General features: G+C 33.3%; 3 protein-coding genes across 3 annotated transcripts; all 3 read right to left on the reverse strand.

Annotated features, from left to right (window-relative positions):
• Positions 1-2,403: 2,403 nt before the first annotated feature.
• Bma-dmsr-2 (conserved hypothetical protein,hypothetical protein) lies at positions 2,404-5,710 on the reverse strand (the record flags this gene model as incomplete). Its single annotated transcript, XM_001897465.2, has 6 exons — positions 2,404-2,581; positions 2,708-2,819; positions 2,980-3,195; positions 3,912-4,071; positions 4,330-4,593; positions 5,624-5,710. 6 exons carry the CDS (start codon positions 5,708-5,710, stop codon positions 2,404-2,406), a joined length of 1,017 nt encoding a protein of 338 aa, XP_001897500.2.
• A 7,902-nt stretch (positions 5,711-13,612) lies between these two features.
• Positions 13,613-14,378, reverse strand: Bm17591 (Uncharacterized protein; the record flags this gene model as incomplete). The annotated part of the gene is made up of 2 exons (XM_043079541.1): positions 13,613-13,729; positions 14,316-14,378. The coding sequence occupies 2 exons, from the start codon at positions 14,376-14,378 to the stop codon at positions 13,613-13,615; spliced, it is 180 nt and encodes a 59-aa protein (XP_042935475.1).
• A 7,778-nt stretch (positions 14,379-22,156) lies between these two features.
• On the reverse strand, positions 22,157-22,802 carry Bm12776 (Uncharacterized protein; the record flags this gene model as incomplete). The annotated part of the gene is made up of 2 exons (XM_001897466.1): positions 22,157-22,432; positions 22,605-22,802. 2 exons carry the CDS (start codon positions 22,800-22,802, stop codon positions 22,157-22,159), a joined length of 474 nt encoding a protein of 157 aa, XP_001897501.1.
• Positions 22,803-23,068: the final 266 nt, after the last annotated feature.

Raw genomic sequence — 23,068 nt, forward strand, 5'->3', positions numbered from 1 at the left:
CAACCGTAAATGACCAGTACCCATGCAATGCATACAAATTAGTCAATTAAGTTCAAATTACCTTTTTTTTTTTAATGAATTCGTATTTTTCAATATTTTAACATTTAATTAAAATGAAATTTAGCAATGCCGAGATTTATGTCATAATTTTTTCCATTTTATATTTACTTATGAATATTTATTCCAGATATTATTTTAATCAATTAACTTAACGTCTCATCGCTAGTTAAATAATGCAAAATGATAACACAAGCGACATTTCCTCTAAATTCTTTACGACAATTTTTGCCTTTCATCACAGCAATATTCTATGCATTTCATTATCAGATGTCATTTTTTTTTACCTGAACTAAGCAATAAGAAGTGATCTAAGTTTTTAATAATTCGGAGATCAACTGAAATGACTTTTTATGAACTACGGAAGCATCTGTGCGAATATCAAACAATGCTGTTAGCAATATTAATTGATGATTTATCAGTCAGAATGCAAAGGAGTTAATAACATTTTCATGACTATTTGTTTCGTTTGCATTATTTTTTTTCTTTTAAAGATTTCACAATGAGAGTTATTCCTTGCGAACTCAGTCTTTAATCGAAAAATTCAATAAGTTAAAAAAGAGTAGTGAAAACTTATGTGATTAGTGTTGCGGATTTTAATATCGCAAAAGTCTGAAATGCCATATGAGAGTTGAAAATATGATAAGAAATATGTTATATGAAATGCTGCTTATAACGTTTTGTTTCCAATCTTATGTTTAACCTGTAATTCTTTTATATATTGTTTACACGATATCAACTCCTCATTTGGTTGAACTCATTATTGTATCGCCATTAATTGTAATTTTCTTTGAATCTATGAGGTTAACAACTTTTGCTTAATTTATGTCCTTTGCAGTTTGTCAACTAGTAAATAGAATTGCTTGTAAACCAAGTAAAACAACTTTTTGTTAGACCGATTGCTCTTTCGACAGGTCAACCCCTTATTGTAAATCATGTACTTTGTTTGTGCACATTAATTGCTGTATAAGGAAGTCACCCTTGTTGAAGACGGCACTGTTTTTTACCAAGAACCAGGAGAGTTCAATTGTTCTCTATCAAGTTACTGTACTACTGCTTCTACCAATTATATCTACATCGAACGAATCTCCCCGAAATCAACAACTCTCCCAAAATAATAAATTAAATTTTCAAATCATCCACTACAACAAGAGCTTTTTTGCAGACATAAAGTGACTACCTTCTCTTTCCTTCAGTCTAATGATGCTTATCGCTTAAGATTTAAATTTATCGTAAATTAGCTTTAATTTTACTTTAAAAGACTTAATTTGCCGCAAATTTATTGTTTTAATTATCAAAATAGTGGTAATAGTATCAATTTTAATAAATATCATAGCTTCATTTTTGGAGCAAAAAGCATTAAAATGGTTGAGTAATGAATGTTATTAGTGATAAATTATATTTTTTTTCGTTGCTAATGTTTCTATAAAATTTATTGTTTAAATTACCAAAATGATGTTTGAAATATTTTTAATGAACATACTGTTGAATGAATTTTGCTGAAATGAAAATAAATTCAGAATGGTTAAATGGTGCATATGTTTATCACTGTATCACTTAATTAGTATTTGATGTCAATATTTATCTAAAATTGATTGTTACTATCACTAAAAAGACATCATTTTCTCAAAAGATGACGGATATGATATGATATGATATAAGGAATAACCATTGGAGTGGAAATAGAATTCAAATGATTAGATACTCAGTAATCCATCAGTGAAAGTATATGGAAAGATGGATCCTCAATTTTTTGTATAAGAAAGCAATTCGATTATTTAGACATCTTAAGGCGCTAACAACAACTGTTGCTCAAATTCTTACGCGAAATCTGTATCAGATTCATATGTACGAACAAGACTGTGAATTTCCCAGCAAAAATTTCTAATTCATCAAATTTCTACTTTTTTTACGCAAAAAATTGCTCTGACATCTTTGCACATAATATCATTCATGGTGATTTTAATTGTCGCCGACTTTCTCAGTAGTGAACGAACTTCATTCTGTCCTCCACTTCTAAGTAAATAGATTTTTTCACTATGGAAATGCATGTCGCACAAAGAATTCCAACTTGAAGCTTTGTTTCTTAATTTGTGTACGTGGAAAGTCATTTAAATGCCAGGTGTTATGGATTTCCACTGACAGATCTGTAACCGAATTCAGTTGAATTTATTTTCTCAACGCATATCATTCTTCTTAAAGTTCTTTGAATTTTTTGTTACATTTTTTTCATACTTTTAATTTTGAATTTTGACAACAGTTTGAATTTGGATATTTAAGTCCTGGCCTTATATTAAGCCATTAACCTTTACAGAAGTAATTTAATATTCTAATTGTTGACATAATTCATAAGTAAGTATTATTATTATCATTCATTTCATCAGGACATTTAACGACGGCCATGAGCTCTTTTCGTTGTGACTGTGTAATTCGATGTGTCATCGTTAATGCCCTGGAACCAATACCGCCGATATTTTCACTGAGTTTTGGACAGCAGGAACCAAAGGTTAACAAAAATTCTCGCCTGCAAATTAACAAATTAATGATTGAAATTATCTAATACTTGAAGTTTTAACACTATAAGCTTAATTTGAAATCTTGAAGTAATTGAAGTAATGATGAAATCAGAGTACTTTAAACTTGCCTAAACACATTACTCATTAAGGCACATAATATGAAATTGAAGCTGCTATTTATCAATGATAATACATCAATAAAATCACCGATATATTGCATCGCATATCGAATACCTGGTTTTAAACCTGCAATTGGACAGTTGAACAGGTATGAAAAATAAGAACGATTCTAAGAAAGAAGTAATGCAAAAAATAGCGACGTAGGTGTCAACTGATTATTTCGGTGTTTAAAACTTGTGGCTATTGAAGTCGTTCATTACCTGCCATAATTAATTGAATAAGTTACCTATAGCAAAAACAAGGATTCCTTGTGGTAATTCTGTAACCAAGAAAACTGCGACAATAGCGGTTAACATGGTGGTGGTACGTTCGGCCTGAGATTTATCACCTGTTTGACCGCGACATAAGCGAATACGTCGTTCGCGGGCTTCAATTAACATACGTACCAGTAATGTCATAAATATTGTCAACATCAAGCATGGTACCAATTTCAATACCAAACCTAAAATGCACTATCATCTTTGCAACAGAAGTTCAATCTAACAGAAGCAAAATAATGTTAAATGTTAGAAATACTGATTGTTCCTTCTGGCTACTTTCTATAATTTCAACTTTGAGAAGAAAAGAGAATAAAATAAAAGTGATTGAAATGGTATCGTTTATCCATTCCTTTCTCTTGTTTCTTGTCGATCCCTCGGTTTTTTCTTTTCTTTCTCACAATTTCATTAAATCAAGGTTGAAATTTTAAATTGGTCAGTCCTCAAGAGAACTTTAAGTAGAATGGGAAAAAAAGGATGTCTTGTTTTTCCATTCAGTAAAAGACAAGTCCATAGGCCTTTAATGTATGCTATCTAGAGATGCTTTGAGCCTTAAGCCGTCTTTTCTTGATTTGTTTACCAGCAAAACAAGCAAAGCAATTTAATCTCTGTTCCACTTCCCTCTGTATCGTCAGGCTCTAATTTAATGCAGTTGAATTTATTTCTCCTTGAACATAATTCACAACCGACAACCTTAGCATCTGCGGATAAACGAATTAAAATTGTAAACGTTAATACCAAAAGATACAGGTACGCATTTGATAAAGATATGATTCGTTGGATCACTATGGTGACACTACTCTAGCCATTGTGACGGTTCGATGGCTTCATCATTCATAGCAAAATATTCAACAGTACAAAAGTCAGAAGGTCAAATGTAGTAAATTTACGAGAAACCAACCAGCAGCCCAGAAATTAAACCTTTCCCAGCGACAAGTCCACCATGCTGGTTGAGCAATATTATAGGCATGAACTTTTGGATTATCCACATAGTAGTGGGCATATGCAGATTGATTTGATGTACAATATGCTGGCACATTCAAGTAACCGCTGTCACGGATCTGAAATTAGATTTGCATCGATGACACATGTTAAATAATTGTCGAATGAGTGGGTCAATTGGAATGATGACGCCGTGATTTCTTCCACTGCCCCCTTTGTTAATGCTACTGATCATACGAACTGATATTATGCTAGAATTGATACTAACTAACAATAATAGTAATAGCAATTATGTTATTAATGTTATTATTATTGTTATTATTATTATTGCCATCATAATTATCGCCATCATTATCACGAATAACGAAATGATTCACCTGATATCTTAACATATTTGGCAGAGAACCAAGAAGTGAAATAACGATAGCAGCAATTATTGCGATAAATGCAGCTCTGAATGTATTAACAATGGGTATTTTCGATGTTGACGTTGCACTTCGTTTCAACACCAAATATCGCAGAACAGCCATGTTAACAGTTAGCCAAAGAGATGATGAATGGACAAAGACAGATAGAATGGCATAAAAGTAGGTGAACACTATCCAGAAGTAGGTAAAGTACCACGGGTGGCATATCTCAACCTGGAATGAACCTTTCATCTCTTAATTTCATTTCCACTATTGACTTATCTCTATTTCCTCCTTTGAGCTACCAGAAACCTATTTGATTTGCAACTGATTTCATGTACCGATTCTTTTAATTTAGTAAGTATAAATAAGTGCAGTTTTTGAAAGTCTAATTGTTTGCGAAATTCTTTAGATCTATAGCTATGTAGTTACACCTTTGTTAAGAATTTCTCAATGATATTGATTTGATGTTTGAAGCAGTCCAATCATGGGAAATTGAAAATTGTTTTATTAAATATTTTATTGAGTTTCCTGTTCAAATTTTTTGTGAATTTTTTGAAATTTTTAATTCCTTATAGTTTTTTGGACAATTTTCAAAAAAGTGTTTTGCTTTTCATTCCTTTCAAAGTCGCTAAATAAAGCAAATGAAATATTTTTCTTTATTGGAAAAAAGAACAAAGAAATTAATAACAATTCTTAGAATTAATTTCAAATAAGGTTGAAGTGATGTTTTGCGAGATACGATGCTCTTTCAGAAAACACAAATTAGTGAAATTAATGAGTTTTTGTTTTTCTTATCGCTAGATATCAGCCAATAAACTGACACCAATCAAAGAGACTGTCAATCTTTTTTAATATTAGATTTTTGCTACATGACGTCAGCCCTTTTTCCTTTTTCTAACGTCAGCTTTTCAAATCCTTGGAAGGATTAACCGATCAACTCAAATACACTAATTGAATTAATTAATTAGTTTTAGCATCATTGTCCTTCTGAAAATAGAGACGCATCTCCTTATTTTTATTTGAACAAAAAGCTAGTTCCTTCTGGAATCACTCTCCCACACATTGAAAAGAGATGAATAGTGGAATGATGGCTGCATTCATAATTCCGTCTAGATAATCAGACTACCTAATGGTAAGAGTATCAAGTGCTAAGTGTACTATCAAGTTTGGTGAAGTGTTAATGCTCTCCTTTTTGATTTCATTTGATTTTAAGTCTAATTATATTTTCAACAAGTTTCATAATAATTTACAGCAAAGTTACCTGTTTAAAAATGAAATAGGAAGCCATCAGCGTCATGTCGCATAATGCAATTGCAATTAAGAAGGCGTTGAAATGATTCTTGCGCATTGCTGGTCGCAGTAGTACCACGACAATTGCAAGATTGGCGAATACTCCAGTGATGCACAAGAAATGGTAAAGGAATATGTGGATAGGTAAATAAGCACTTGCCAGTGGAATAAGAAACTGAAGAAAGTTGAATGTTAGCTCTGCGACAGTTTAGAAAAAGTGATGATGAAAAGAAGAAACATCTAAGGATAAGTTAGTCAACTGTAATACTTTGGTAGTATCGGCAGCCTTCATCAAAACAAAGCTCTTTTTCTAAGCTTCCTAATTCATCCTTAATTTTGGCAGTTATGCTTAATGGAGCATTAAAAATTACTGGAACAAATTAAAATCCAATTTTTCAGTGTTTTCACTTCACATAATTAATTTTTCTAAATTTGCCATAATTTCCCGCACACATAATCATGTTTTTTTGAAAAAAAACGATCAGGACAGTTCCTGAATAACTATTCTTCTTGCCTAGAATTTTGCTTTCCATTCTTAATTAGTAAAGAGCGCCAATCGCTTATTTTCAAATAGACCATTCAATTAAGCTTAACTCAAATGTCAACCAGTGGTGCATCAATTTTTGATGAGCCATCTTTTTGAATGCCACCACCATTCCAGCCCACACTCTGAAATGTCAACATGCTCTACTAGTGAAGTGTCAATAATTCAAAGCATCCAACTGCATCTGTCCCTTCATTTTCCTTTTCAACAATTTAACTCTAAATGGATTGTAGTATTCTTTCCGAAGTGCATAGCATAGATGTTGTTTACAAGCCTCAAAACAGAGAAAAAATTCTCAAATAATAACAAACAATCCATAATAATAAACAATCATCGGATAGTCAGTCTATACCTTGCACTGAAGCAAATTTCTGTTTCATTCTTAACAAAATTTTTCCCTCAAGGTAAAAAAATGCTTTTAAGTCTTTTAAAAGTCATTTACTTTCTTCTTATCAAAAATTGCTCGGTTATAAATTAAAATTTTAACTAACCTGCTACTCAAATTCGAATAACTAGACCTAGCTTGATGAATGTTTGTAACTTCAGAAACTTTAAGAACCGATTACTTCTTTCAAGAATAGAAACAAATTCAAAAGTTTCCTGTCTCTCCTGTTTCTTCTCCGAGGCGCTTCTTTCTCACTTCTAACCCAGATTTACTTACTTAGTACCCTTTTATTTTTACTTACCTTTTTGGCTTCAATCTATTAACGAATGGAATATGCTCGCAAGTGTATACATTTCAATCAAAATAATGCATCGATGTCCGTCGTCTTTTCGTCTCTCTACTAATAATTATATGTCACAGTCCTACTCTAATATGAATGCGCCACATGTTGGATTAATTTTGAAAAAGTAAGTAAAGTAAGCTGAAAACGATATTAAAAAAGCTGCAAAAAAATTTGATGGCTGATTATATTGAATTCTAAAATAGAACAGTTAATACATATTTTAGGCATTTTTGCAACGTTTTAACTAAGGAATATACTTTTGCTAAAGAGTCTGTCTAGATAAGAAACATCGAATCAAATCTTTATAAATTGGAAAGAGGCTGTGCTGTTACATTACATTACAACGTCAATGATCAACATTATCGAAGTATGTTAGATTCTTCGAATTGTACTATAATATTCGAAATTCAATAATATTTCATTCTATCATTTTTTTTTTAAATTTGCAAAATTTTTACAATGCAATAAATCTGCAGAATTTTTAATTACTTTGTGAAATTTCTTGTTCAGCCATTGATTTTAATTAGATAATTCCTTTTATGTTCGTTTATTGCAGGTTCATTATTATCGAACTTTGTTTGCATGACAACAAATTGCTCACATAGGCTTTGCTTTTCAATTCGTAAACAAGAAAAAAAAAAACTATTTATTCTTATTTTCCTAAGCTAACGAAATTTAATTAAATTTCCAAAAATCTTTGTTAAGTTCAACAAAATGCAATCAGTGAAGTAGGCAAGAAAGTGTCATCTTTCAATAATTTACAAGCAAAATTCATCAAAATGACAAATGAAATTTGGACGGAAAAAGGAAAGGAACCCATCATCTCAGCTTTATGGAAGCATTTGCATTTCTTATGTCACAATATTTTATATGCATGCACTAGGCATAAATCTGTGAAGTGAGATTTAACTGGAATATGTCTGAATTTCGACGGTTTAAATAGCAAAAGGTCGTTTGGAAGTGATTCTGTATGCATCCGAATGTACACAGTTTCCGACGGCGATATTCTGAAGGATGGTTGAAATGACTGTTGGTGTATCATGTATAAATTCAACTAACCTTATGTTCAATTGCACTTTCTTCAGTTTTCAACGTTATCTTTTTCAAAAACACACTAACTTCCGAAAGCAAAACGGTCAAAGGAACAAGCGCCGTGCGCAATATGTAACCGTAACAGTGCATTCTTCCGACTCCACTGTCCAAAGAATAGTTGATAGTTGTTACATGAGATTGCTTTAAATTGATAAATTGATGACAAATATTACTTATTTATTATTAATCGGCCAGAAAAGGAATTTTTTTCGAATTTGCTGATTGTTCACGTTGCTATCCTTTTCATTCTTACAATGCCAGCCGGGCGGTCTTATCTCATTTATGTGAGATTTGTAGTAAAGGAACGGATGCTGATAATTAAATCAATTTAACAGCTTTGTGTATATTCTATGGAATTTAAAGCAAATCAAACTCTCTTTGGGAATTTTCCATTTTTCAGAATTCTTTTTGCATTGGGTCTTTAAAGCAGCAAAAAGTTTTAAAAGATAAGCAATGCAAAAAAGGAATCACGGAATTATTAAAATCGTGAAAACAAGCGAAGGAATTTAAATCCTTCTCACATAATTTTATAAATCTTGATGCAATTTTGAATAGCAATATCAACAGATGACAGTGTGTTAATGATAATCTCGTTGATAATTATGATAAAAACAGTGATGATCATTATAAGTAGTAATAAAATCTCACAAGGTATCATCGGCAGAGATATATGATTTCCGCATAGGGAAAAAGTAGTATGAAAGTTTTCTGTAGATAGTGAGCTGAAGATTTCTCACTGTGGAATTCGAAAATTTTTAGAAACATTTGTCAAGTTTGAAAACCAATAACCAATAATGGAGTTTCTTTCTAATTAGAACTGGGCTGTTTTTTATTTCAGCAAGATATACTAAGGTTACTGAATAAAAATTTCCTACATTAGCTGTCACAATCATCGTTAATCACTGTTAATGGCCAGCTAGTCGGACTCAGTTCAATTGAAAATGCAAAATTAAAACGGAAATTGTTTGTTAGTTACCGAACTGCAACATTAAATGGAGACTATTTGTTAATTATCAAAATTTTCCCTATTTTAAGTTATTTCTTCCAAAAATGTTTTAATGCATTCTTCTCCCTAGAAAAGATATCTGTAAAATTTTGTCGTGCACAGCCTATCTTCCAGCCAATTTCACAGTGATCTGAGGCTTTACACTCCATTTTCACTTTTCATTCAAGAAACTGTGTGGAAACTAATCTAATCTGTCAGGTAAAGGAAAGAAGGGACAGGTTTTATTCACAGAGAAGTAATAATTGAATTGAAAAATGAGTTCTCTATAACAGTAAACAATAAGACTAGAAATTAATCTCATTAACTGTTTCCACTACTCATTCCATCCTTCTAGTAACATTTAATTAAAGAACACTTCATCTACTAAATTTCTTATCCATATCCTAACAGATTCGCAACTTTTTCTTGTCTCTGCATAGGTTCAACGAGGATGTAAACGGATTTTTGAAAGGACGCAAAAGGAAGATGGTCTAGCGATTGAGGAGTGGATTGTTAGGTAACGTTGCTAGTTGCTCCTTCCATTTCTCTTCACATAATAAGTTTCAGTAGCATTTACAATGAAATCAAAATTTCGGGAATGAAAAACAAGGGATTTGCAAAAAGCAGAGACAGCTGAAGCAAAAATTCTTTTCGTATCTAAAACTCATCTCGAACTCACTATTTGGTTCATTTTGTTAAAAGACTCGGAATTAGTCTCAACAGACTCTCAAAATTACGAACAATTTAATTAACCAGTTCTTTTCCAGTTATCTCATTGAACAACATAGTCATTCTCAATTTGAAACAATGTTTCAAATTTTTAGTTAATTTTTCACTTTAATTTATTTTCGACCGAGTTCCCAGGAAGAAATACATTTTCGTTTTGAATGATACCAAATAGGTTCATATCGATTTCTTTTTAAACACACTTCCCATTCCACTTTCTTCTCCCTCGTCACCTCTTCTTAACAAAAAACAAAAAAGACAGCAAATCAAGACCCTTCTAGTCTCTGTCAGTAGGTATTGTTGCCGAATGTCACACTCATTGATGGTTCACTATTTTTCGCTTGAAGGAAGGGAATCTTTTAATTACCATAGAATACTTGCATTATTGATGAAATTATTAGCTATAGAAAATGGTGAAAATCGTTTTCGTATGAATATTTAATTGTTCATAATTCTTGCAAAAATTCCAAGATTCCCAGTAATTCCTTTCCTAACAATTCATTCAAATATATTTCCTTTTACACAAACATTTCATCGGGGAATTCACCAACACTATAAATTAAAAGAATTCTTTTTCGGCCATCTCAGTGGTCATTTTTCATCTTGTTTCAAAAACTATTTAGATTTCTGAAAAACTACGTATTGAATAAGTTTACTTCCATTATATTTGTAGTGCGACGCGACCACATTTTGGAGGAACATATTTCGGTATGACACATTTTCTCTGTCACCGCTTAAAATCGCTTGCATGCTACTCTAAAAAAATCGTTTCTCTTCTTTTAACCAGATTTGCACCATCTAAGCATTTCCTTCACCTGTGGGTTTTTGATGAATGAATGTGATGTAGGAAAAGTAGAGCCAGTGAAGAGGACTTCCGCAAATGCTGAAATTTTTGTATTCTTTTGGCTTAGTAATGTTTAGCCTTAACTAACTCGTTATTTTTGTTTCCTGATGGAATCATGTGTGATTATTACTAACGGTGATTATCACTAATGATGTGATATTAATCAGTATGAGGCAAACCTGACGTTACTTCCAATAAGTAATGGACGTTTTTATATCAAACATTAAAATTCAAAAAGCAAAAGAAGGAACTGCTTTACTTCCTCTGTCAACCGACTGCTGAAGCAATGGATGGCAGGAGAAATATCAACATTTTTGAATATTTTGAACGCATCTGTCAATTCTTTTCTGGCAGTGAGCCACTTAAGCGGAAAACAAAAAAATGTATGAAATTACAGCAACTAGTTACGATCAATCCAATTAGCTATCACTTTTCTGAGCAATCCCAAAACAAAAACGAGGAGACTAAACGATAAGTGAGTGACACTTAGTGCCACTGCTGTAATATAGACTGTGCTGTGTTCCACTGGTCAACGGTGATGCATCGGTGATCATCCATCAGTTTTAGAGGCTTGGAGTTGAAGTGTCAAAATATGAAGTGGGGAGGGATGTTTTGTTGGACCTTGCAAAGTGGAAAGTGAAATATCTTAGTGAAAATGAATGAGTTTACACTCATAAAATGTTAAATGAAGATGAATCACACAGATATAAGAAGAGAAAAAGCAGAAAGTGAGGCGGTGATTGACTAGAAGAGCTCGTTGAGATCATTATGTGATCGGAAATGATTTATTTCCTTTACTTACTAGTGAGGAAGAAGGATGATGAATATTGCTGGATAACATAAGTGTCACTTCTTCCTATCTATCTCATCAACACTCCTACCAAGTGTCCTTCTTATTTTTGACCACGCCAATTTCTGTTTGCTCTTCCAATGGGCACTCTTTTAAGAGTACTGCTGACACCATCCTCATGGCAGTCAAGAGTTTCATACTCTTCCGCATGGAATATCTCTTCCACACTCCATTCAGTGCGGAGAAAAAAGGAAATTTGTAAATGAGTATATGATTTGTGATATTGTTCGTCTCTTTATCCCTTCCAACAGCTGACACAACTGACCAACCAGGACAACTCTTGAGTTTTACCCCTGATTGGTTGCTTCTAGCATTAATTACCGGACAGAATTGATTTAACTTCGAAAACTGTTTCAAGAAAAATGGATAAATGTATGAAATAAGATACTGGCATATGTTGGGATATTACTGTGGCATTGCTATTTTCCTCACATCCCTTCTCTCTGCTTTTGTAAATCCCATAGGAATAAAGGAAAGGAACTGTGGCTCAGAAATTTCTTAATTTCCATTCTTTCTGCTTTCTTTATCTGCTAAACCTTATAAAAGTTAAAAGAAAAGGACATTTGTTATTTTATTCTCAATAAACCAATCTTTAATCCTTCACAACCCTTTCCTTTTTCCTCGTCCTTGTTTCTACCACACAATAATTGAATTTATTTCCGTTCTGTTAAATGAGATTGAATAGTGGTTGAATAATAATTCCTTGAATGCATTTCAAGAAACATCCCTCGTTCGTTTAAATCAGTAAAAATGATAACGAATGTGTTCATCACTGTGGGAAGATATGATAAATCTGAAAAGGAATCTTTTTCATTTCACTATAGTTTTCACCAGTCTTCTCCAAATTTCAATTTTCCGTCACAAATTTTCAGTGTCAAAATTTCAGCTTCTCAATAACAGTTGGCAAATGTGCACAAATAAGCAATTATTTTTAATCACCTCTAAATTTGAATGGAATTACGGGTAGCGAAGAAAGGCTACTGTTTCTACCTAGTTCATATTTTATTTAAGAATGAGTAAACGGTTAAGAATGAATGTGGCAATTAAAAGGAGGTGTGGTGGCGGAAATTGAACAGAGTTATTTCTCTTTATTCATTTTCAGCATATAGTATGCTCAATTCTTGAGTAAATCAATCCTACTGAATTTAAATTTGAAATGAAATAATTTCACTCTTCTTCACAGTCTCAGATATACATAATATTAAATTAGTATGGAAATAAATTTTAAAAGTAGCGAAAAGAATCGAATAGAAGCAATTACTTTAAATTCTTATTCTATCGCATCTCGTTAAAATACGCCAAATACATATTATCCACAATTAATCTTCCAAAACTGAAATGTGTATCAAATCTAAGTCTAATGAATCACAAAAAAAAAAAAAACAGTTACCTATCTAATCGCCCAGAGGAAATCTCGCATTAAACAAATAGCGCTAGAAATTTTGCAAATTAACGATTTAAAATATTTATTTTTCATTTCAAACATGCATTCGGCAAATTTTTCGTTCGTCCGAAAAAAGTTGGTTGTAAAACTGAACTCATTTGCTTGCATACTTTTAAGGTCAAGAAATAAGAGGAAGAGGGAGATGTGACGTTTCTTCAGGATGATATTCAAGAAATAGTAAAACAATGAGATATGAAGAAAGTTTCAGAAAATGGGAAAAAAATAGGAAAATGTGAAAATTTTTATCGAAAGAAAAAAAAAAAGGAAAAAGAAATGAGAGTCATCCGTTGGGAGGTAATTCATTGAAATTGAACCGGTCAATCGCTTACTTTTTTTTCAAGCTTTTATCATCAGCACAAAAAAAAAAGTGAAAATAGACCGGTAGATCGTTTGCTTTTCTCTTTAGTACAGATGAAATGAAAATGTTAGCGTTTACGAATTTTCATGCATATTCGACAAGAAAATCTGCAAAATGTATAGCGAAGTAGACAATCAGCTAATTCATTTAGTTAATGATCAGTTAATCCTGTTTTATCAGCTAAATTCTTCTTTCTTTCCCGACTCTCACTGAATCTCTACTGCCTGCTAAACGCAATTCCGTAGAAATAGATGATACCTTATCAACACGATTCATCTCCTACAAAACTGGGAGCTTCTTAACTTGCCATGCAAACTGTAAGCATGCAATGGCAGTTGATAAAAAGGAATTGCAAGTGTACCTAGTGATATTGCAAGAGTATGCACTATTTACTTCCTGCTGCTATTGCCTTCCAATTTGTCATTTAAAGCGCACTTTTCCAACTGCGCACAGAATTCACTATGTTTGATAGCAGATTCCTTCTTAGAGCGACGTAATGAAAATGTCTACAAGAAAGCTAAGTTATTTTTAGCAAAGCTTTTCACTTCTTCAAGAGACAAAAAGCCTAATTCCTGCACAACAATTAAATTCTGTTTGCACTCATTTAGTGAGTTCCATTTCTAATTAACACTCAGCAGAGGATGACAAAGTGTTACCGCGGGAACTTCTTTCACAGCTACCAAAGAATAAGGAAGCAGCGCATAAGAAAAATAAGAAAAATGAAAACAGGTAGCTATTTTAGCAAGATTTGCAAGCAAGCCGGTGTATAAATTCCCTCATAACATTGTAATCCTGAAAGCTGGTCATTCCAAGTGATGAATCCTGCTATATTATTCATTTCCGCTACTGTTTCTTGTGTTTGTATTATTTAGTCATAAAACAGAATATTCAATAGGTACAGACACTATGAAAAAAGACATGAAAGGTAAGTTTTGCCGAGTAGTGCTCACAACTGTACAAGTAGCCAATGGTCAGTTTCAGTGCAGCACTGTTCACATCATTTGGCTTAGAAGAAAGAGGGATGAGTACAATATCATCCATTCTTTCAAAGTCGGGCGGTAAGGACAAAAGCAGAAGAAACAATACACTAACCTTAGCATAGTACAATCTTGTCTCCTCGATCAACGATTCATTGAAACTCATACAAGTTGGCATAGCTGCTAATGACGTTGGAGGCCGGACCGGATAACCACTATTTGTAGCAGATAATAGGAATAGCAGTAATAGGTGTAGCAGCTAATTGCTGGGTTAGTTAATTAGTTAGTTAGTTAGTTAGCTAGCTAGTTAGTTAGTAGGTAGATAGGTAAGTCAATTAATTGAATAGTAGAAATGGCAGTAGCAGTAGCAGTAGCAGTAGTAGTAGCAGTAGTAGTAGTAGCAATCGTAGCACCTCATTTTCGCTATAAATGACAGTACTCAGCTCAGGAAACGACTACACTAATTACCGGGATGATTGATTGTAGAAAGGAAGAATATCTGTCCTTTAATATGTGCAGCGATGCAATTGAGTGAAGAGATTTGTGACACCTTTCATTTAGATGGTCTAAAATGAAATTCCTCTTGTCACCTGTGCGCATTATAGGTCACAGTCATCACAACATCTGCGACATCTCCTTCAGCAACACCTATCATCCGTAACATAAGCTTAAATAATCGTAAAATGCACTATGAAACATTGTATTTCTTTAAATAAAAAAATGTGCAAAGAGAATTATGGAATTGTGGGAACACTTTTCTTAAGAACAATTCAACAAAAACTGTGAAATTCAGATCGAAAAATGAATTAACCAAACAATATCTTTGCTTTTTCTTGATATTGCAGTTTGAATGGTCAAGGAAGAAAACAAAATTTGAGCATCTATTCTAATGATGATTATTCTGAACACTGCTCGGAATTTTCAAACAACTTGTTCTAATTTTGAGTATTTAAAAAGTTAGCGATAATTAAAGATAAAGGACTATGATGAGAGGGGAGAAAAAGGGAAGGAAATGCACGAATTGAGGACAGAAAAGAAAATAGATATAGAAGCTGTCTGGCAAATCTCTAAGATCGAAATACAAAGATAAGTTAATAAATGATGATGATGAATCGTTTCCGGAAAGATAAATTAGAGGTGTTTCAAAATGGAAAATGGGAGGAACAATGTGCATGAAGTGGACATTAGGATTGAGCAGTAATGATACAGTTACTATTGTCGAGAATATCAATCATGTGACCATCACCGCTGACAATTTCTCAGGATGAAAACGAAATGCTTCTCCCGATCTGAACTGAACCTCCTCTCCATCTCAACCTGCATCACAATCACATCTCCAACACCACACAACACTTCGTCTCCCTTCTTATCATCCCTCTGCCCACCCACCCACTTACTATTGCATTTTGAGAAAATAAATGTTACAACAACGCATTCATTCGATCATGAATTCGCTCCGCCTTCTGAAGCAATTAATTATAAGCAGCGGTAAAATTGAAGACGAATAATGACGACAACATCTATGACAATTACAAGATGCAAATGACAACAACAGCGACTCTCATAATGGCAACGACAACGACAATGACAATGGGGATGACGATGACGATGACGAATGACGTTATCACAAATCTTTTCGAGCTCAGTTGGTGAGATGACACGCACGAGAGCTATTTACGCACCTGCTTATGAGACATACTTACTCTCCCATCTTTTTTCTTTCGTTGTAACATGAAGGAAGGAAGAAAAGGTAAGGACCAATGCTTCTTTCGCACCAATCAATCCCGTCTCGTCGCAGTCCTTATGCTTCATCGATCCCGAGATATGCTCTGCAAATCTCGGGAGTATTGGACGGACATTTGTTGTCCAATTGTGTCATAAAAGAGCAGTATAAAAGGGAAATACTGCTAAAGCGAACATTTCTTCACTAACTCTGTATGGCTACTGTACTTGAAAATGGAAAATTGATTGATTGGTCGACTTAATTTTCTTGTTACGGATAATGGCAGTCGATCTAGTCGATCAGTCCATCAATCAATCAGTGGTCAGTCATTGCAACGAAAACGATTTTAGGGCAAGCACTTCAATTTTTAGCTATGTAAGCAGGAAATACGAAAGCCTATTGACGAGAGTTTCACGTAACTTTTTGTATATAATACTGATCATTCCTTATGATATTAAAACATTCCCATTATTTTTTACGAGCTTTAGTGGAGGGCAAACATTAGCTGGGCAATGTCCATCTTTAATGGCAAGTGTCCATCTTAATCCACACTAGTCAATAATCTGAGTGAAAAAAGTTAATACAAATGATGATTTCAACAATGCAGCAGCGATGTGATTGCATTGATGGCACAAGAAATTCGCCAAAAACCAGGGCCAGATTAGGCCTCAACTCAACTCAGAGTTTTTTTATAAGAAGGTGGGAATCGAAGGAATGGAATTCTCTGCTCATCTCAAAAACGCTTATGTTGCTGGATTCGCTGGGATAGGAAGCTAATTAAATATAAGAAAAAAATGCAACTAATAGTAACCAATTTTGCATCCCATCCTTCTGTTTCGGGAAATTCACTTATTAAATAGAACTCAATAATATTGAATTCGCCATCAGCAGTAAATGCGTTAAAGTGTGGAAATGCATTGCAGCCTATCACAGAACATTTCGGGAGCCTTAGGATTGCTTTGTCCCTTGGCACATCGATTTTCCTGTAGATGGAACAGTTCCTGTAGATGGAGCAGCATTTCAAGGTGTCATGCTGCCTGATATGACACGTTGATGTCCATGTTTGACCAGCATTTAACTGAGTTCAATTAAAGTGAGACGGAATAAATTGAGCCGAAACAAATCAATTTGAACTGCACACATGAAATGTGGAGCAAATGAAATAAATATCATAGACTGCTGAGATGCAAAGTATATTAAGTGAAAATAAAAATAGACTAAACGAGATTAAATCAAGTAGAATTTGAATTAAATTAGATTTGAGCAAGGCAAATTAAAATAAGGTATGAATTAAAATGCATTTAAACTTAAAGGAAGCAAACTGATCCTGTTTCAGTACAATTGAAGTAACTGCAATCGGGAGTATAAAATTAAATTAAAATTAGAAGCAAGCATGAAGCATTAGGTCTTCAATTAAATTTGTTCCTATTTGGCTACACCAGTTGTTTATAACAAGGAAAACTCTTATTTTGAAATTAAATTATTTGACAATCGTTAGACAATTTGTTTGTATTACCCACTTTCTTACAGGAATTTTTGATGGTAAACAAGAATTTATCCTTGTCCACACATCTAACTTGACCCTCCAGTTCTTCTAATTGTCAGAATAAATTTCGACTGATAGTCTAGCCCACATATTACACTATCAGGGCAGTTTGAATCAGTTTTGTTCGAAAGTTCAAAAGAAAGAAGCGCAAGAAATGCTTTCTCAAAATGTTGTGCCACCAATAATTTTTTTTTCTGAGATAAAATCCAGAAATCTTCCTGCCGTTACTGCTGTCGAAGCGAAGTCATTATCCGCAAATCGGATATGTTTTAGCCAGAACATTAAATGTAACTTTAATTCCTAGAAGTGCTTTTCTCTCTAAAGACAAAAAAGCGCATGAAAATCAATCAGATTATTTCAATAGCCCTAATGAATACCAGTAATACTTTTTAGTTCTAATGCAAACCTAATCGGTGCCACTTAAGTTTCTCTCATTCTGTTCGGATATTGCAGTTATAAGTTTGACGATTGCTGCAATGATCACAAAAATGATGATAACTTTCAATAAATTTCAAATGGTTCTTTCAAATTGTTTGGATAAAGTCAAACAATCGCATTTGCGCTGCTCGTCCTGGCAGAAAAAGCGAAGTAAACGTTCAGATTGAAAATATCCATCCTCCTTCACATTGTCATGACGGTGAAAAGTTTGAAAAACGCTCGTCGATTCTGCAAAGCGCTTCACTAAGGAATTTCCAGTTGTCATCATTAATTTGTCAAGATAACCAAAGCTATACTTAAAAGCTATGCTTTCTGCTAATTTCGCTTGGGAGTCCAAAGTTAGCTTTGATTTTCCTTAAATTTGTAGCCTCTAAGAGACTGATAATTGTCTACCTGATGTCAAGGAAATCAGTATCAATGTATCTTACGTTATAGCGAATCACTTCACATTACCTTTTGCGCTTTTATTAATTCCTGTTCAACTTTTTCTCTTCCGTATTATCATCTTCTCTATACGGCATAGTTTAATATTTCAGTAGCGGTGATAATATGCTTCAACTCATTTCAGGTCTGATAGGTCTTTTGACCAAATATTTATCAACCTGTGTTGTTTCAACCTTCTTTATTTTATTCACTTTAATTGTCTCATTTTAATTCTGTTCAAGCCACCATCTTAGCTTAGTGTTCTATTTCAGTCCAGTTCAGCAAAGTTTAGTACTGTTAAGACGGTTAGATCACGTTTAATTTGATACCGGAATAGTAATTTGGAATCCAAAAGTTCAATTTGCCATAACCCAAATTGCAACCCAAAAGAGAACGTATTTTTTCCTTTTAGTTTTTTTCTTGCATTCTTTTCTTTTGATATTGAACTTATCAACTATTTTGATATAAAATGATCGATTTGCTTATTGCGTTTGCACTATTCGTCTTTTGTTGTATCCATGGTTTCCTGTCCTGAAATGAGTGACAGTAGCTGTTGCATTGAATGGGCCAAGCTACCTTCCTCAGGTGTTATTATTTCATTACCCAGGTGTGTTGAGGAATACAAATCTTCATGTGTTAAATTAAGCATCAATGATCACTGAAATAAACTTAGAATTTCCCCTACACAACACAGCAAACAGCAACAAGCCCAGCCCAGTCCAGCCTAGCCCAGCACCACCAGTGTCGTTTTTCATCTGATTGCTTCAGACTATTGCAATTTCGTGATAACTTAATGAAACATTTCATTGTAATGAGCAGTTTAAAGTAGAGAAACTTGTAAACATCCCCTAATAATAAAGTATTCGCTTACAAAATAAACTAAACTTTATGTGTAGTTTGACAATTAACTTACATTTCATTGCATCTTGTTGCAGGGAACTGCACGGAAAATGAGTTGGATCAGATTACCTCACTGATCAAAGCATGAATCAGAAGCTAACATCAGTAAGTAACATGGATGCATGTCAAATTCATCCTTAGAGAAATTTTTCTCGGATATAACGAAGGCATGCTGAAATCAATAGGTTAGGCCGCAGTTGTCATTTGCGATAAATAACTCATTATGGGTGATAAACTAACTAATTCACTGCAACATACTTCATCTTAGCTTCATATGAGCAATTAGATCGGCTAAGTGATCTTGACGAAAGATTTTTAAGCTTCAGAAGTTACAAAAAAAAAAATAAATAAATAAATAAGTGTTCCTCAGCAAAATATCATAGAAGCGGGATGGTAGGACAAGGTGACTGCTTCATAAAGCAATCGTTATATTTAGACTAAACATGTTCGCATCAAGGGGTTACCATCTGCTGCCAATTAATCCATTAGATAACAGACTTATTCTTACTAATTGAATCGTTCCCTTTCAAATATCTTTTCTTCTTTATGTAAACAATGATTACTTACTTGGCTCATAATGGTAACAGGTGAAAACCCTTTGTATTAACACAGAATAAAAGTTAAATAATTTTACTGACTGAGACTTAACGTGTTGTACTGCCTTGCTATTGAAACTTGAGTTTAGATTTCTACTTCTTGTCTTCTTCTCTCTCTCCGTCTTGAATTGCATCCACACCTTAATAGCTATTGCTAGGGTCAATGGCCTGATACTGTTCTTGCCAATCGATCATCAAAGAATTATTTTAACTCAATCTTTCTAATTTAACTAATCACAATTATCACTGACCGACACTTTCAATATTACTGTAATGAAAAGTGAAAGTAAATGGTACCCAGAGAACTAAATAGAAAAATGCCACATTCTCAGATACCAACCTCAAAAGAGTACAGTATTAACTCTTGGTACTTTAATAAATTCTTAAACAAATACGTATAATAATGCCTTCAATAATATCACTATGGATTCAATTGACACGTATGAACACGTACTGAAATGAAATCCTTGAGGAAATGTAGAAAATAGTAAGTTGATATTACGAATGCCGGTTCCAATCACATTTCATAAAACATTCATTGAATTGCATGTTTGTGCATAGCATGCATCGACCATAACTGCATGCAGTACGGTGAATTTCTTGAGTTCATTTGAAAGGAACAGTAGGATTGTGAGTCGTAAAAATATTTATTTATTTGTTTATTGTTATTACTACTAATTATTAATTAACAGCATCGTTATTAGCAAGAAGAAAAGTATAGGGGAGAATTAGTAAAAATACCTTGTTGCTTTGAACATATTTGGTACCCCGAACAGCTACTTAGATCACCGGAGAAAATTGATTCTCCTCAAATTTAATTAAATTCGACGAATCAGTTTTGAAGATAGCAGGCTGGAATCCATGCAATAGAAGACGATAATTATAATATATTTCTGAACTCACTAAATCTCATAAATCTATAAATGAATGCTTGCAACTCAATACAAATCTAAGAAATATGGCCAGCTCACATTAGAGCGACGGTTAACCGGATGTGTGTTTTACTATTTTTGAGAATTTAAAATCTGAAAAGGCTGATAGAAAATTTCGTGACACACTGACTAAATGACATGCCCAAAAGGCTCAGAAAGTGGAAATCAGTATTTGTAACAAATGTCTTACCGGCATCATATGGATAATTCATTCTAGCATATATGTACTTAAACTGGAAGTAAGTACTGTACCATGAAAGAATGCAGTCGTTATCAAGAAAAATACACCAAATCTGACAAGAAAGTCTTCTAGAGTTCACGACAGCACTATTGGAAATTCATTCAATTTAATTATAGCACAACAAATTTCATCCCTCTCAACAATGAAATAAAGCTCACCGCGTTGCTCTTAGTTTTTGATTTTGCAAATCCCTTAAGTACTGAAGAAGTATTGGGAAAAGGGCATTAACAGACAAAGCCTCTATTTACATACCCTTCGGACCTTTTACCTTTACCTAGTATTTTTTAATTTTGATCTGCAAAATTCCTTCTGTATTTCCCCTGCTCACTGATGTTTATTAAACTCTTTTTCTGCACTGCATTATCATCATCATCCAAAAAAACCATATGTTATGCCGCAGATTTATAACATTTTGGATGTTTGACGCTGTCGTACAATATACATCTCACATCTAATCAAACCATTCAATAATTGCTAAGAAGACTTCAAATTCATGAACGAAATTTTAAGTTAACTAAGAGTGAAATAGCAAAGAACCGAAAATTATTTTTGATCACAGATCATTTCACAACAAATGAATCGACTCCATATAAAATAAGTTACATGCAATTTTCTTATTCCATTATTGAAATTGAAACTTCAAGAAAATAACTGACGCTTATGACCTGCCCCTCCATGCTAAACAGCTAATGGACCACTTCCACTATATCCAATTTTCAAAGTCATTTTCGACACCACGATTTTATGAATATATATGCCTATGTACTTAAATAACGAACTATTTAAAGTTAATTGTAAATTATTAGTTTGCTAATCAGAAAGTATGATTTTCAATAGGCAAGTAAACTTAAAATGCTTACCAACACAATTTGATCTGACACTTCCACTAAACAAGCGTCAAAATTTTCATTTCGAAATAAGTTAAGGTTGAGTCAAACATTATGATGAAGCAAGTTTCTTCATTTAGTAACTTATCAATATAAATTTTATATTAACTTCGAGTAGAAAAAGAAAAAATTAGGTCTAAAAAAGTGGATAAAAAAACATGAACAAAAAATATGTATTACAAACATATAATTCAACACAGTGCTCACTATAATCTTGCATTCTATAAAGAAAAATTAATAGCATATTTCTACCAATCTAAAAAATGCAAATTATAGTGATTCCAGTCCAGTGTTCAGTTCTTTTGATTCCACTGATATTTCCTGATCACTGTTGATATTTTTACCAATTATATATTTATCAGCAACTTCTTCTATCAAATGCTTTCGTTTCCTTTTCCGCGTTGGTTCCTTTGTTTGAAACCCAACTGGTAAAGTCTGTTGTTCTCCATCACCGCCAAGCTCAGAATCACTATCACTTATTACCGTGCGACTATCATCCACTACAGTAGTAATATCCATTACTATTTGGGGCTGCTTTGTCTTACTCTGAAATTTCACTTCAATTAATTGTTTAGTATAAAATGTTGATAGTTCATTTGCTGCACTTATTCATTAAACGCTCAATTTCGTAGAAATTTTCAGTTTTACTTGCCACCTAAAAATCGAATTGGATTAATAATCCATAATGGCCTAGAAAAGATTAAGCTACGATAGTTACTTCTGGTTCTTCGTCTGATTCGTTGGATGAGGTAGCATCGCTTTCATTTTCCACAGCAGTTATTTTGATATCGCACTTCGTGGCATTATTCAAATTGCTATTTGCAGTTGCAATTTCAGGCAGAAATTCTCGCAATCGATTCAACAGAGCTGTAGGCTTTTTGGGCCGATTTAAATCCAATATTCTAGCCAAATCCATGAAAAAGCGCTTTTTCAAGTTAGCTGAAAAACACTTCGGGTTAGCATCATCTGTACACGTATCCTGCAGTTCAATTCAGTACATCTACTTTGCGAAGCAGATAGATTATCAGTTCCGTTGCACTTTTCGTATAATCATCATTTAAAAGTTTGAACTTGAAAAAAAAAAATAGTAAATATTCCAATTGTCGCCTCACAAATGAAACGGTTAAAATTCAAAAGTCATTTCTATCCTTCGTTTTCGAGACACAATAACGTCAAAATAGG

The sequence above is a fragment of the Brugia malayi genome (assembly GCF_000002995.4).
Source record: "Brugia malayi strain FR3 genome assembly, contig: Bm_v4_Chr3_scaffold_001, whole genome shotgun sequence".
NCBI lineage: Eukaryota > Metazoa > Nematoda > Chromadorea > Rhabditida > Onchocercidae > Brugia > Brugia malayi.